The 15,613-nt window shown below is 60.1% G+C and overlaps 1 protein-coding gene across 1 annotated transcript; it reads left to right on the top strand.

Annotated features, from left to right (window-relative positions):
- The first annotated feature begins 1,546 nt into the window (after positions 1-1,546).
- Positions 1,547-15,268, top strand: LOC111153127 (SKI family transcriptional corepressor 1). The gene is given in 19 exon segments (XM_022511923.1): positions 1,547-1,618; positions 4,179-4,243; positions 4,412-4,545; positions 4,653-4,945; positions 5,057-5,184; positions 6,141-6,195; positions 6,197-6,319; positions 6,321-6,352; positions 7,238-7,928; positions 8,160-8,388; positions 8,884-9,223; positions 9,317-9,440; positions 10,520-10,607; positions 11,526-11,633; positions 12,175-12,246; positions 13,605-13,679; positions 13,955-14,029; positions 14,542-14,607; positions 15,174-15,268. Coding segments are annotated over 19 exon segments (2,865 nt in total).
- Positions 15,269-15,613: the final 345 nt, after the last annotated feature.

Below are 15,613 nucleotides of genomic sequence, written 5' to 3' on the forward strand. Positions count from 1 at the left end.
AAACATTCCAGAGAGAGATTCAGAAAAGACAAATAAATAACTAATTGGGAAGTATTAACTGGTAAGCAATCTAATGGTGAAAACAAAATAGTACGAGGCAGAGCGATGGGGCCCAGGGAAGCAGGCAGGCTAGAGGAGGTGCAGTGTTGTATCCAGAATGCTTGGAGACTTCTGAAAGGCAGACACCGGAAAGAGAAGTGAAGCCAGCCTGCTCTGTGTGTCAGAAGTCTCCAGGTGCCATTGAACTTTCTTGGTGTATTTCTTTGGGTTGGTAGGAAGTTTCTACATGCCCACAGAGTCCCCATGCTAAGGACCTTGGAAAGAGGCTTGTGGTTAAGCTGGTAATGACCAGAGGGGAGCCGTTGGAGGGGAAGGTAGCTGGGATATGAGCAGGGACATAAACTAGAGATCTGGAAGGAGAGGAAGCCCTGGGGCCAACCCAGCTACTGGCCCAACCTCTTTCCATATACCTCAGCTCAGGTTTTGGAGGCTTCAATGTCTGGTTGAGGCAAAGAAATCCGGTCCTGAGCTCCCCACTCAGGCCCTCCCAGCCTAACTTGCTTCCCCAAGTGCAGAGCCAATCCCAGGATGAGCAGAACCAGGCGTTAAGACCTTTGAACTTTTCCCAAAGACTCTTGGCTCTGGGATCTACATTCAAGCACGGGTGCTCAGGTCCCACTCTCCACCCTCCACCCCTGCCTCCGGGCTCCAGAAGAGAGATGAGCCTCCTCAGCGGGTTAATCCTTCACTCTGAAAAGGTGCTGGTCAATGTGTCCGTCCTGCAGATGCAGGCAGATACTGAAGCCAAGTGAAGGTCCACGTCACTCAAGTGGTGAACGGAAGAACTGCCTCTGGGCCTCAACTTCCCTTGCTCTTTCCGACGACCAGGAGCTGGGAGTCTTCCGCGGGGAGGAACGCTGGCCTGGCTTCTGATTCCAAAGAGCCATGTCTGGGCGACAGAAGCCCAGAGTGTGCAGCCTCGGGCAAGTCCCGGCGCTCCAGGAGCCTCAGGCTTTCCGGCCGCATCCAGAGTGAGGTGAGTCGGGAACTCTGAGCACGTCCTTCGCGCGGATTCTGGGGCCCCTGCCTCTCCCGGGACCTCAGCACTGCTCAGCGGAGGCCCAGCAGACCCCGCCCAACAACCTTCGCTGGCTCGGGCTGGGGCCGCGGCGCGGGGTTCGGGTCTCTCTGACCGTCGGATTAATATTCAGATATTAAGTAAACAATAAATTAGCAAAACTACAAGAAAATTTTACAGCCCTTTGCATTTGGCAATCATTGAGTGTTAATTAGAAATTCATTACAATTAAAACCCTGCCTAAACAGGGCCTGCGCGCCTTAATTACATCTGATTTTTAATTCAGAATACGTGTTTACACAGTAAGCGCTACGTACCCCATGATTATCCCCAATCCTCTTTATACTGTACTAATTATGTAAATTAAACCTAATTAACTGACGAAAACTGCCGTTAATTCAACTGGTAAAAGATATGTGCTCGCGGAGGAGGCGCGGCCGCCCAGCCCCAGTCCACGCCGGAGCCGGAATGGGCTCCCAGGCCTCCGGCCGCGTGGACGCGACGCCGGGGACGCGGAGGCAGAGCGGACCGGGCGGGGAGGTGGGGGGAGCACGTGATCCGGAGTCTGGCCCTCCGACCTCAGTTCCACCCCGCAATGGATAAAAGAGAGAATCCGTGCTAATGGGGGTCAGAAAGACCAAGGGCATTGAGTGCCACGGCCTCCCCAGTCTCTGCACTGGGCCGCAGGACCCACAGCGCCGTCTGAGGAAGACGGGTCCCACCCTCCTCAGTCTGAACCCGAGTTCAAGTCCCAGCGCTGCCCCGCACTGGCTGCCTGAACCTGAGCAAGTGACCTGTTATTGCTAACCTTGTTTCCTCTGCACGAAGTGTTCTGTGATAATAAAAGCTCTTCATGAGCTGGGCGATCCTGCACATTCCTTATCTTCCCTTCACTAAGCGAGGTTCTACCAGCAGCGTGCGAGGCACATTTGGCGTCTGGGAGATCAGTCTGCGTCCCTTATTGCCTGGGGAACCTGGGTGGGTTGGCTTTCACTACCTGACCCTCAGTTTCCTGCCTGTAAAATGGGAATAAATGATCCCTACCTAGTCCCACAGCCATTGTGAGAACCAGCTGTGCAACTGTAAAATGCAGTTCACGGTGATCCAATGATCCATCCCAACTGGATGCTGGTCCAGAGCAGAGCCCAGATCCCACCCCCGACACCCACTCACGGGAGACCACTGCCCCACAAGCGAGCGATGTCACCTCCCCAGCCTCTCTTCACACGCCTTCAGTCTTTCTCCAGCTCAGACCCTGGAGGGAGCGTTGGGTGGGGTCTGCGAAGCGGGTCTTGGGTGCAGAGAGCTGTCTGCAGCTTGGTGCTGAACGGAGATGCGGGGACAACCCTGCTCAGCCTTAGTGCCACAACCCGGGAGGGAACTTTTGTCTGAGAAGTCCTCAGGGGCCCCGGGGCCAGGCTGCCGGAAACGCCCTAGAGGCCGGGCCCCGGAGGCGCTGTTGGCCCCCACAGTACAATAGAGGCAGGACACAGGCCTTGCCCCTCCTCTTTCCACTCCCACCTCCTCAGTACCCCGGGGCGTCCTGGCTCCGCGATCGTTGTCACTACCACACCGAATTCTGAGATGCCTTTTAAAAAATCATTAGGAGCCTAAGAATAATTACCGAATGGGATTGTAATTATGGGATGGGGGAGGCCGTGCAGAGGGAAGGGGGATGAGCAGGTGGAGGCTGGGGGCGGCTCTCGGACTGGGACGGAAAATGGGTTCCTGTTTACCTCGAAGGGAAGTGTAACGGGGCGGGGGAGGGCAAAGAGAGGTAGAATTAAAGCGGGACAGAGGCAAAGCCTGGGAAAGACGCATTAACGGAGGGACCAGAAGCAGAGAAAAGGGCTGAGCAGGCTCTTAGAGAAGAGAAAAAGAAAAGGAGATCCAAGAGGGAGAAAGACGGAAACTGAAGGAGGTGAAAGAGCGAGATGCCGCTTTAGAAGGGCCACCGCAGAGCAGACAGAACCCTTAAACTTGAGAGTAGTTTTTTGAGGCCTTGGATAACACGGTAGCCAAGGGGAGGGGGTGACAAACGAGTCAGGCCGGGCCCCTTTCTCCAACAGCAAGGCCTGGGCAATCCGTTCGCGCCCCCAGAGGATTCTCCCAGGGTCCCTGGGAGCCAGGGGAGAAGAGGAAAACGAGAGGAGAGAAGTGGACTGACGAAGGAGAAGGAGTGACGAACCTCGGAGCAGGCGGAATGCGGTTGGGGGGGGGGGGGGAGAAGGCCTGTAACCCAGAGCGAAAGGGAAAACGAGGGGGCGGGGGCGAGGGCGACCCCGCGCCGCCGGCCGAGGAAGATTTATGGCACCGTTCGGGTTCCAAGGACAGGCTGCGCTAGCCGCTGTTGCCAACGTCGGTAGCCACAGTGGCCGCTGCGCCCCCTGCCCGGGCGGCCCGCCGCGCCCCGGGCCATCCCTGCCATTATTAACTTCTGTTTGATTAGGGTAATTGTTCAAACTTAGGCTGGACAGTATGATTAATTACAGTTTAATTAACGTATCCATTAAGGACACTTAATGCCGTGGGGGGGAGGGGTTTGAGGGGGCGCCCGGGTATGAACAAATAGGGAGGGGGGAGACTGGTAACTCAAATGAAGTAGAAGCGGAGATTGAAAGGGAGAACACGGTGACCCAAAGGGGTAATGGAGGAAAAGAATAGTGAAGACAGAAACCTACAGGCACAAAGGGGAGAGAAGAGGGGAGAGAGATGGAGCTTCGCAAAGATAGAAGATGCCAAGGGGTGTCTGGAGCATGGGGCGGGGGCTAAACCCCTACTACGGGGAAACAGAGTTAGCAGGAGAGCTGTAGTAGACTCTAGCAGCCTACTAGAAAGTAGTTGACCCCCGGTATCTCCCAAAGATGACTTAGTTCCTACTCGGGGCAGGTCGCAGTTGATGGGGGAAGCAACCAAGGCGGGGGCGGGGAGGTGGGTGGCCCAAATCCAATTCTACTACTTAGTGAAGGAGTCGCCCCTCCCCAGGCTGGTGTGTCCTGACGCCTTCCAACCAAATCAGAAGCGGTGGAGAAGTTGATTTTGCCCCTTCCCAGCTATCCCGCCCCCCTCCGCCCCCGCCCACACCCTTCTTTCTGCCCAGGAGGCCTCTGGTTACCCAAGTGGCTCCCGGGGGCCACTCTCGGGATCCACTGCTTTGGCCCAAAAGTGCGATGCCCTCCCTCGCGCCCCTTCCTCCAGAGCCTTCCTCAGCCCGGTCATCCGGCCTTGGCCCAGACAGAGGGCTGGGCCCTCCCCTACTTTGTCCTGGGAGGCAAACTTTGCGGCCCCAAGCCCTTCCTCCCTCCTGTCCCCTTTGGCGAGTGTGGGCCGCAGGTGCCGGGCGCAGGGCGCAGGTGTGCGGCCGCTTACCTGGGGCGCGCAGGCCCGGGAGCTGCAGGAGGCGGCGGGCGCGGCGCGTGGCCCGCGGGCTAGAGGACCCCGGGAGGGCGCGAGTGACTGCGCGGGCGGTGGGTGTGGCGCCCCGGCTCGCAGCTGTCAGGCGCGCCCGCCCCGCGCCGGCCTCGCCACTCGGGCTGTGACCGCGCCGTGCCCGTCGCCGCGCCATGCGCTCCAGGCTTCGGCCTCCGCTCCGGGCCCGTCCGGGGCCTCGGGGGCAGCGGCGCAGGGCACACGTCTTCGCTCAAGGGGCCCTGGCGTCCAGCGCCCGCTGAGAGCCCGCGCCGCGCGGGAGGGGCCAGCGGGGCCGCGGGTGTGAGCGCGAGGAGCCCGGGAGCGCGGCTGTGCGCGCGCGCGGGGAGGGGCCGCGCCGTCACCCGGAGAGCCCGGCGGATTCCGGACTCCCGCCCGCCGCTCCGCCCGCCGCGCACCTCCTCTCACCGCTCGCCCGGCTCCAGCCGCCGCCGCACGGTGAGTACCCGCGTCGGGTCGCCCGCCGCCCCCGCGCCCTGCCCGTACAGCTCTTTTCGTTTAGTTCCGATTTGGGTTCTTGCGGCTGTTGTTTTTATTATTATACCTAAGGACTCCATCGCCTCACTCCCAGTGCTCTCCGCCTCCCGCCTCGTCGCCCTCTCCAAGCTCACCCCTCAAGCCCCAGGAGCCGGAGAGGGCTCCTCAAAGCAGCCCTGGCGGCTGCTCCTGACCGCTGCGTACAGCTCATTGCCCGGGCTTTCCGCTCTGGCCCTCGAAATTCGGTTCCGTTTCTAGGGTCCCCCTTCTCCTGGTTCTGGGGCCCAGAGCCCCCTCCACTCCGGAAAAACCCGCGGGGCCCCCAGACCCTCAGCGTGGGGAGGACGCGCTCTGCTCTGAGGCGCACCCTTCACTGCATGCGGGCAGGACACACTTGCCGATTTCGGGAAACCGAGAAGACATCGTCATTTCCCAGAGCCTCAGAGCACCCCCCACCCCCGTCACCTTCCCAATCCCGCCTGAGAGCTCTTCAGGGGGCTGGGGGCTGGCCTCAGCTGGGGAGTTAGGACAGTGTTTTTGCCTCCTGAGATGTTACAGGGGACTTTGACGTGAAAGGAGGGTCAACTTGTTTCAATTCGATCCCCGGAGATAAAGATGAAACAGACAGATAACAGATAAATAGCTTGATACTTGAAGAAGGTATGAAGACAGATGGGAGAAAGAGGAGCGAGCTGGGAGAGACAGGCAGCTCAGGGACAGATAAGATCGACAGATGAGGGGCACCTAGACAAACAGAGGGAGGGAAAGAGACAGACAGAAGAGCCCAGTCTTTTCCATGAAGGCTTTTGAACTTGGATCCCCAGTCTCACTGGAGCTGCCCCTCTGAAAATGGATTTGCCTTTTCTGATGAGTTTAAGAGAGGGGCCCTCAGGGTTGAGCTGTCTGGGCCGCAGGAGTGCCTGCAGCCGAGGGCTGGATGAGAGCCTTTGGTGTCTGAGGACACGTGGCTGGGCCAGGCGACCTAGAGGGCCCCAAGCATCAGTCCCTGGGTCCTTCTGCTGCCAGGGTCCACGGGAGAGTCTACCTCCCTGCTTGGGCCAGAGATCAAAGCGCCCGACCGTCAGCAACTTTTGACCTGGAGCCTTGTGGCTCCGAACACCCGCCAGGATTCTTCTCAACCCATATGAATTGGGAGAGCCGGGCTTGAAGTATACTCAGGAGACGCCCCCAAAAGAGGAAGCCCGGAGCCGGGAGAGACTGCATGTGGCCAGAGCAGGAAAGGCATATCTGAAGAAGGAGGAAAACTTAGGGAGTGGGCTGTTGGAAGCAAAGGAGAAGTGGCTCCTGAGAAACTTCATCGAGAGCCCCTCTGTCCCCACGCGCTGACCCGGATGGAAACCAGCTTTGGTCGCAGCTAAAAATGCAGAAAATGTGGTTAGGAACTGCGTGACCCTGGTCGACTGATGGCTGGGGAAAAAACGGTTTGTATTTCCAGCCGGTATCTTTCTTCTCAACGAACGTGAGGCTCTGGGCGTGAGAGGAGAAGCTCGGGTTTGTGGAACCAGTGCTGCTATCCTCGGGAACCGGCTCCACACGGAGCTGGGTGCGGTGGGGGCCGCCCTGGGTCTGGGCGCGCACAGCGAGCTTTGGAGAGCCGGATTCAGCACCGCGAACAGCGGTCCTTTCAGCCTCTCCCCCTACACACACACCCCTCCAAGGCCTCGAGACCCTCCTCCTTCTCTTTGCGCCCCCCCCCCGCCCCCTGCTGTCTGGAGATGGGCAGTGACCGCCCCTCCCCCCGTCTGTATCCCTCCCAGCGCCTCCCCCGCCCGCCCGCGTGCATGCGCGACTGAGCAGAGGGGCAGCCGTCCCCGAAGTCCGGGCTTCAGGACCCCGGCGGGTAGGGCAGGCTGCGAGGGTAGCCAAAGGCACACGGACCTGGACGTTGGGAAGCCTGGGTTCGGAAATGGCTTTGCTGTGTGGCCTTGGGCAAGTCACTCTCCGTCTCTGGGCCCCACTTCCTCCACAATCCGAAAACAAAATTGGGTTCCTAGCTGCCGGGCTTCCTGAGGTCTCAATTACCCCTTCTTCTCCCCCAGACCCCAGGGGCTTTTGTTGTGGCGCCAGCACGCGTCTGAATAACAAAAAGGCTCCCGTCCAGGGGGCGAATGAGCTTGGACTCCGGTTAGCCAAGTTCCCCACGCGTCCAACTCGGCGCGCCTCGCTGGGCGGGCCGGAGCCACGGTGGCGCTGAAAATGGCTTATCTGCTCTTTACTTTCTCTGTTTCGCAGGAGCGGCGGCATGGAGGCTCTCACCACTCAGCTGGGGCCGGGGCGCGAGGGCAACTCCTCACCCAACTCTAAGCAGGAGCTGCAACCCTACTCGGGCTCCAGCGCTCTCAAACCCAACCAGGTGGGCGAGACGTCGCTGTATGGGGTGCCTATCGTGTCTCTGGTCATCGACGGCCAGGAGCGCCTTTGCCTGGCGCAGATCTCCAACACTCTCCTCAAGAACTACAGCTACAATGAGATCCACAACCGCCGCGTGGCCCTGGGCATCACGTGCGTGCAGTGCACGCCAGTACAGCTGGAGATTCTGCGTCGGGCCGGGGCCATGCCGATCTCGTCTCGCCGTTGTGGTATGATCACCAAGCGCGAGGCCGAACGCCTATGCAAGTCGTTCCTGGGCGAGCATAAGCCGCCCAAGCTGCCGGAGAACTTCGCCTTCGATGTGGTGCACGAGTGCGCGTGGGGCTCCCGTGGCAGCTTCATCCCCGCGCGTTACAACAGCTCGCGTGCCAAGTGCATCAAGTGCGGCTACTGCAGCATGTACTTCTCGCCTAACAAGTTCATCTTCCACTCGCACCGCACACCGGACGCCAAGTACACACAGCCCGACGCCGCCAACTTCAACTCGTGGCGCCGTCATCTCAAACTCAGTGACAAGTCGGCCACAGATGAACTGAGCCACGCTTGGGAGGACGTCAAGGCCATGTTCAATGGCGGCACGCGCAAGCGGACTTTCTCGCTGCAAGGAGGCGGCGGTGGCGGCGCTAATGGCGGGTCGGGTGGGCAGGGGAAGAGTGGTGCTGGCGGCGGGGGCGGCCCGGGGTGTGGCGCAGAGATGGCCCCAGGCCCGCCGCCCCACAAAACCCTGCGCTGTGGCGAAGACGAGGCCACTGGGCCTCCTGGGCCGCCTCCTCCCCATCCGCAGCGGGGACTTGGTCTAGCCGCAGGAGCCGGCGGCCCGGCGGGCCCTGGAGGGCCTGGTGGCGGCGCCGGCGTACGCAGCTACCCAGTGATCCCAGTGCCCAGCAAGGGCTTTGGCCTCTTGCAGAAACTGCCCCCGCCGCTTTTCCCTCACCCCTACGGCTTCCCCACGGCCTTCGGCCTCTGCCCCAAAAAGGACGACCCGGTGCTAGGCGCGGGCGAGCCCAAGGGAGGCCCAGGCACCGGGAGCGGCGCGGGTGCGGGCACTGGCGGAGGCGCGGGAGGGCCAGGATCCGGCCACTTGCCCCCGGGGGCAGGCCCTGGCCCGGGTGGCGGAGCCATGTTCTGGGGTCACCAGCCCTCTGGGGCGGCCAAGGATGCAGCGGCCGTGGCTGCAGCGGCCGCCGCAGCTACCGTATATCCGACGTTTCCCATGTTCTGGCCGGCGGCAGGCAGCCTGCCGGTGCCGCCCTATCCAGCTGCGCAGAGTCAAGCCAAGGCCGTGGCGGCCGCTGTAGCGGCGGCGGCGGCGGCGGCAGCGGCAGCAGCCGGCAGCGGCGGCCCCGAGTCCCTGGACGGTGCCGAGCCCGCCAAGGAGGGCAGCCTGGGCGCAGAGGAGCGCTGTCCGAGCTCTCTGTCTCGCGGGCCGCTGGACGAGGACGGCGCGGACGAGGCGCTGCCGCCGCCTCTTGCCCCACTTGCCCCACCACCTCCGCCCGCACGCAAAGGCTCCTATGTGTCGGCCTTCCGACCTGTGGTCAAGGACGCCGAGAGCATCGCCAAGCTCTACGGTAGCGCCCGCGACGCGTACGGCGCGGGGCCTGCTCGTGGGCCAGGGCCGGGAGCGGGGTCCGGCGGCGGTTACGTGAGTCCAGACTTTCTGAGCGAGGGCAGCTCCAGCTACCACTCTGCCTCACCCGACGTGGACACTGCTGATGAGCCCGAGGTGGACGTGGAGTCCAACCGCTTCCCCGACGATGAGGGCGCTCCAGATGAGACCGAGTCAGGCATACCCAGTGCGCCCAGCACGGGAGGCGGCCCGGACGCCGACCAGCCCGCAGGGCCCCCGTCTACCACCTCCTCGGGCGCCGACGGTCCCACAGACTCCCCAGATGGCGGCAGCCCTCGTTCCCGGCGCCGCCCCGGGCTGCCCGCCGCCAGCCGGTCAACATTTGGGGACCTGGCGGCCGACGACGTGGTGCGGAGACCGGAGAGGAGCCCGCCGAGCAGCGGCTATGAGCTGCGAGAGCCTTGCGGGCCGCTGGGGGGCCCAGCGCCGGCCAAGGTGAGCCCCGCGCCTGCCTCGCTGGTGGCGCCTCCCCGCTTACCCCTCGGCACCTCGGGGATGTGGGGCAGGTACTGGCCAAGTTAGGGACAGGAATCGTGTTTGGAGCAGGAGTTCGAGCGCGGCAGGCCCCAGCTACTCTGGATAGGCCCAGCTTCGGTAGAGCTGTGGAACTTGCTGGGACCTCCGAGTTAGGGTTTCGGAAAATCAGGGAGGAGAGTGTGCAGGCCTGAGAAAGGGGTGCTTTACATTTTTGTTGGTTGAGGGAGGGGTGGTGGAGACAGGCAGAGACTGTCAGTAACACAGAAAGAAAAGCGCTCTGGGGAAAGAACGCCGGGCAGATAAAGGGACCCAAAGCCAGAGAAAAGCGCCAATGGCACACGCACCCAGATGGGGATCAGAGTCCCAGGGAAGACAAGCTGATGAGGAGAGGACGGGGTCTCCCTCAGTCCGGGCCCCAGCAGTACCAGTCCCAGACTCTTCCTCCATCCCTATAAGTAGTTTACTGAGTCTTGTTGAACTCCAGCCTTGGGAACTGCAGGGTTCACTGGTAGGCAGCTTTCAAGACAGCTTGCAGGGCGGCAGAGGGGCTCCCAGGTTGGCTGGGCCACGGGTTCGGGTGGGGACTGTGCAACTAAGCTGAAATCGTTGGCCGTTTGAAAGTGGGTGCGCACACCTGTACATTTCCATTAGGTCCATTAAAACACGAATCATTAGCTGGATGCGAAAGGCGTCATTTATGCGGGGACTGGGAGAGGGCTGGCGGAAGATGCCGAAAAGGAGTTGGGGGTGGGGGACTCGCTGTGAATGGTCCTTGGCTTGAGAGCCGCTTTGTCTTTGTGCTAATTTATCGAGGGCGCTAATAATTATCGTTGACGCTACAACGGTGATGCAATGCGGCCTCCGAGGGCGCCAGCCTGCGCCGCGTGCCTCCTAGCGTCCGGGGCACTCGGGTCCCGCGGGCTAGCCGACCCCCGCCTCCCCTCTCAGCGCTCCCTCTCAGCCGCAGCGCAGGGCTGAACGGCCCTGAGCCGCTTCAAGCGCCCCCCCTAACCGCTTGTCATTTTCGGCCGCCGCAGGTGTACGCGCCAGAGCGGGACGAGCATGTGAAGAGCGCGGCGGCGCTGGGGCCCGCGGCCTCCTACCTCTGCACCCCCGAGGCCCACGGTAACGCCCCCAGCCCCCCTGCCGAGGTCGCTGGCCAATGTGACGTGGGGACCACGGGCGGAGGGCGGGGGCGGAGGGAGGGGGCTGCGAGGAGCGACGAGAGGAGAAAAAAGAGGCAGAGAAAGCGAGAGAAAGAGGGAGCGGGAGAGAAAAATAAAGGAAAAGGAAGCTAAGAGAGAACTCCCAGGAACTTCCATCGTTTGGTCACTTCACAAACCGCCCTGTCCACCGCGCTACACACGCTCACGTGCACCTCACACTCTGACTTAAATCCTTTTTAAAAATCGCTCCTGGCACCTCTTTCAAGTCCTCTCATTTATTCGGCAAGTGTTTGGCCTCGAGGTCCTCCGTGGGCAGGCCGGATTAGGGCGGAGGGTGCGGCGCTAGGCTGCGCGCTTGGACACCCCTAAATCGCCGCGGTAGCTGCGACCCAACCCGGGGGGAGCCTGCCCGTGTGCCGGGCCCCAGTGCCTCGAAGAGGAGGGGCGGAGGGCCTCGGAAATCCAGGCAATCCAAGCCCGAAAGGATGTCTCCCCCGCTGCCACCCCGCGCGGGTCGCCGCCTGGGCCGCGTTCTCCGCGGGAGCGGCGCAGGCAGACCCGGCGGCCACGCGCGCTCGCGGTGCCCCAGTATCTGCGCTCGATGTAGGTCGCTCGTCCCTGGTGGGCTCGGCTGCTCGTCTTGTTCTTTTCTGAGGGGCTGGGGAGGGGGCGTGGAGCGCGAGAGGAGCAGACCGCGCGCGGGGGAGGGGGTGCCCGGCCCAAAGCCTGAGGGTGCAAGCCCAGGCGCACAGCCGGGAACCAGCGGCGGCCACAACGCTTTTAATTAGGGCTCGGGCGCCCCGACCGTGGCAGCTCTGGCCGTATCGGGGTCACGGTTTCTTTGCTTCTCCTTGAAACTCGGTTTATTGCCTTTAAGAACCAGATAAGGAAGACAATCACTCGACCGCCGACGATTTGGAAACGAGGAAATCCTATCCAGACCAAAGGAGTATCTCCCAACCAAGTCCCGCAAATACAGACCGAGGTGAGCCCTAGGATCCTCGCGCACCAACCCCACCCGGAAGCTGGAGCCCAGGTCGTCCAGGTTCCAACTGGCTTCGGCTTGCGTGGAGGGCTTTCCATAGGGCGTAAGCGGCTGCTGGTCCCCTCCTCAGGCTGGTAGACACATATTTAAACAGCCCGCTCGAGGTGCAGGCCCGGTTTCCTAAGTTGCTGTCCTCCTTAGTGGGCTTGGGGCTCTTCGGGTAAGGGAAGGGGCTGTACTGAAAGGAAACGAGAGACACCATCACCGACATGAAGCAGGTCAGAGGGCACTTCCTGCCCTAAGACCGCCTAATTTCCCTGAGTCCACTGTCCTTCTTCAGTGGATCACTCTCTAAAATGAGGGCTATACCCCTAAAATGATAGCTTGGAAGGTAGGTGGTACTCGATGCCTGTAACTGTCTCTTGTAAAGACAGACGATCTGGAGCAGCTGGGTGACTTAGCACAGTTCCCGGCAGCTCACTCTTCCCCTCCCAAGGCCTCTCCCAGGATAGAACCCCTCTTACCTGCCCTTGTATCCCAGGTGAAGATGGGCTCACCCTGGATGTCACAGGAACTCAGCTAGTGGAGAAAGATATCGAGAACCTGGCCAGAGGTGAGGTTAAATCTGTGAAATGGGGGTCCACCCTGCTTGGGGGAGATGACCCCTTCTTGTAGGGGAGTTTGTGGGAACACAGGGCTCTGGGGGAATCAGATTTCACTGAGTGGAAAGGACATTCCTCTGGGCACATGATGCTGGCACAGAGGTTTGGGGGGCGTGAGGGTGGGGAGAGTGAACCAAACCCCCAGAAGTTCATTAGAAGTTTGGATTCCCAAGGCTGGCCTGTCTGAAGAGCACAGTGAAAGAGCGCAATGAGTAATGATCCTCAGTGCGCGAAACAAGATAGAGCAATCGGGGGTCTCCCAACCTCACTGGAAAACAGGACTTTTTCTGAAAAGCAAGATTGCAAGGAGATTTATTTAAGGAACATCTGAGAGGTTATTTTTTTCCTGGAATTAATGCATAATCACCACCCCCCAACATGCCCTAAATGGGGTGAGGATAGAGCCTGTTTGCAGAATGGGATCCTGGGGTAGCTGCTCCATCTGCAGGGGAGCGGGTGGCTTGAGGCACAGAGGACAGGAACCTCTGACCCCACTTTGCTCTTCTACCTCCCATTTCTATGTTTCCTCAGCACCTGCTCAGGGTGGGATTTCTCAGAGAGCCTCCCCATGGGGAAGACCCAAATCCCCCATAGCTCCATGGTCAGGGCAGACCCCCCGCCATCCCTTTGTAGCTGGCTCTGAGGGCACAAACGGGGCTCTCCACATCCACCTGCTATCCACCACGCTGCCCTCAACCAGCCATGGGATGGGCTTGGAAAGTGGTGTGGGAGGGGGAGAAGCATTGGTGGTCTTCCACTCTTCTAATCACAGATTATACAGGACACGCAATCACCTTCAGCATCATTGCTGCTTTATATGAGAGCTCTTAGTATGGATTTGGGGGCCTGGGTCCCCCTGAAATTGTGAACAAGCTGTTGTGAGTACAGGTGCTTTTCTGGGGCAGGGGTTCAGGTCTTTCACGAGATTCACCCAGCTCCTAGTGTTGAAGGGAACAATTTGGTGTGTCATTTGGAGGGGTAAACCAAGTCCTGGGCCAACCTCTAAGGTTAGGGAGTTGGGAACGACTTAAAGCAAAAGCCTGGCTGGTTAGCGCCTAGAAACCCAACATGGCTTCCACCATTCTGAATTTAATTCCCCTGGGCAACCTGTCTCCTAGCCCTTTTTCCTCGCCCAAATCATTTGGAAGCAAATGGGAAAACAGTGTAGAGGGCCTTTACCTCCTGACCCTACCACTTCAGAACTCTGGGCCAGGGCGGGACCTGCAGGACCTTGGTGGTGGTAGTGGAGGTGGGGGAATGCCTGAGCCCCGCGCACGCTCCTTTACCTCCTATTCTCGCCCCCTCGCAGACGAATTGCAAAAACTGCTCCTGGAGCAAATGGAGCTCCGCAAGAAATTGGAGCGAGAATTTCAGAGTCTCAAAGGTACCCGTCCCCCCTCCTGACCCACCCTACCCCAACCCACCCCACCCTCACCCCACCCTCACCCCACCTCAGCTCGAGAGCCTTCTTCCTGCCTTCTCCGACCCCAGGTCAGGGCAGCCGCGGTTGCGCGCCAGGCACCAGCCGCAGAACCCTGCTTTTCCGGGGTTTCCCGCTAGGCCCGAGACCGAAGGGGTGGGGGCGGGAATGGGGAGTGGGGAAATGGGGCCGGGGGAGGGGGCTGTGCGTCACAGCTCTCACTTAATCAATTTGCACAGATAATTTTCAGGATCAAATGAAGAGGGAATTGGCTTATCGAGAAGAAATGGTGCAACAGCTGCAAATTGTCAGAGGTAAGACGGGAGTCAGGTGAGCGCGTGCACGGGCCGTAACTGCCTCTCGTCTGGCAGGAGCCGCAATGTTGGCTCAGTCATTTGGATTTAAATTGAAGGTAATTTAACAATTATTTTTTTTATTTAATATCCTTTGTATACTCTGATTAGCCTCAGAATGGCAAGCGAGCCCAGCAAACGGCTTGCAGGCATCATTACATGGAGTGATTGAACTTCTTATCGCGGCAATTTCCATGGTTTCTAAATTAAAAATCGAGGCGTAAAATTACCTGGGAAGTAATGCCTAAGTTTGCTTTAATTTTGGTTAGATCCGTCTGCCTTTAAGCGCCGTCCCAGGTCTTTTCCTCCCTCCGCCCGGCTGCAGGTTGGAGCATTGGTGCTCCCTCCCTCGGTCTCCCGGATGTGTTTCTTGGAGGGGCTGAGCGCTGGGGAGAGGGTGAGCCCGGGGCTGTGACCCCGGCCGGCTGGAGGGTGGTCTCATTTCCTCACCGGCCCCTCCCCATGTCTTCCAGACACTCTGTGTAACGAACTCGACCAAGAGCGGAAGGCGCGCTATGCCATCCAGCAGAAATTAAAAGGTGCGGATGCCGGGGAACAAAGATAGGACTGTTGCCGGGCTCTGGCTGTGCCACCGAATGAATGAATGATGAATGAATGATGGGCAGATAAATGGACGATGAATGAGCTAATGAATGATTGAGTAAATGAAGGGGCTAGTGAGAGGGGAAGACCAGGTCTGCCTGAATCTGAAGCTGAGAGGAGGGCAATCCGAATGTTTTAAATGGGGAAATAATTCTAGAACGGTAGAATAGAGAGGAAGAACCCCTTGAGCCCTGGGCATTGGGAAATCTGCCGTGGGACCCAAATCTGGCCCTGGGCAGATTAACTTCCCTCTTTGTGTGCCTCAGTTTCTTCTTCTGTATAATGGGGCAATGCACCAGCGCACTGATTCTAAATCGCCAGGTTCTCTCTCCTACACTCCTACGTTTTTCTGACCCGCTCACTTGAGAGCCCTTGAGCCCCAAGGGGGTGGGTGAGACCAGGGCGGGCAGGGAAGGGGGCCGAGTGGACGGAGCCGGTAGGCCGCGCAGGCAAGGCTGGGCAAGCAAGGTGCCCAACTTGGCCCGCCCGACTGTCCTTCCAGAAGCCCACGACGCCCTGCACCACTTCTCCTGCAAGATGCTGACGCCCCGCCATTGCACCGGCAACTGCTCCTTCAAGCCCCCGCTGTTGCCCTAGGGCCGGCCCCGCCGCGCCCACGCGCCCTCAAGCCATGCTGCTCTCTTCTTGTAAATACCCGCGGCCGCGGCGGCCGAGAGCGAGGAACAAGCCATTCCGACACGACCGATGTACATACAGCCTCCCGCCCGCCCGCCCTCCTCCCGGGCGCCTTGGCCCAGGGCCCCTTCTGCGTTTCCAAGTGTACATACCACCTCGCCCCATGGTTTAACTCCAGGGCATCGGACCTCATGGGGTTAACTGGACCAAAGGGGGTAAGAAAGTGGAAAGGGGGGTCTCCCCCGCCCCACACAGCCTCGGACCCCCCAGTTGTATACACAGTGTAGCAACTTCGCCGGCGCTGGC

This window comes from Enhydra lutris, unplaced genomic scaffold, assembly GCF_002288905.1.
Source record: "Enhydra lutris kenyoni isolate GAN:26980312 unplaced genomic scaffold, ASM228890v2 scaffoldscaffold31, whole genome shotgun sequence".
Classification (NCBI taxonomy): domain Eukaryota; kingdom Metazoa; phylum Chordata; class Mammalia; order Carnivora; family Mustelidae; genus Enhydra; species Enhydra lutris.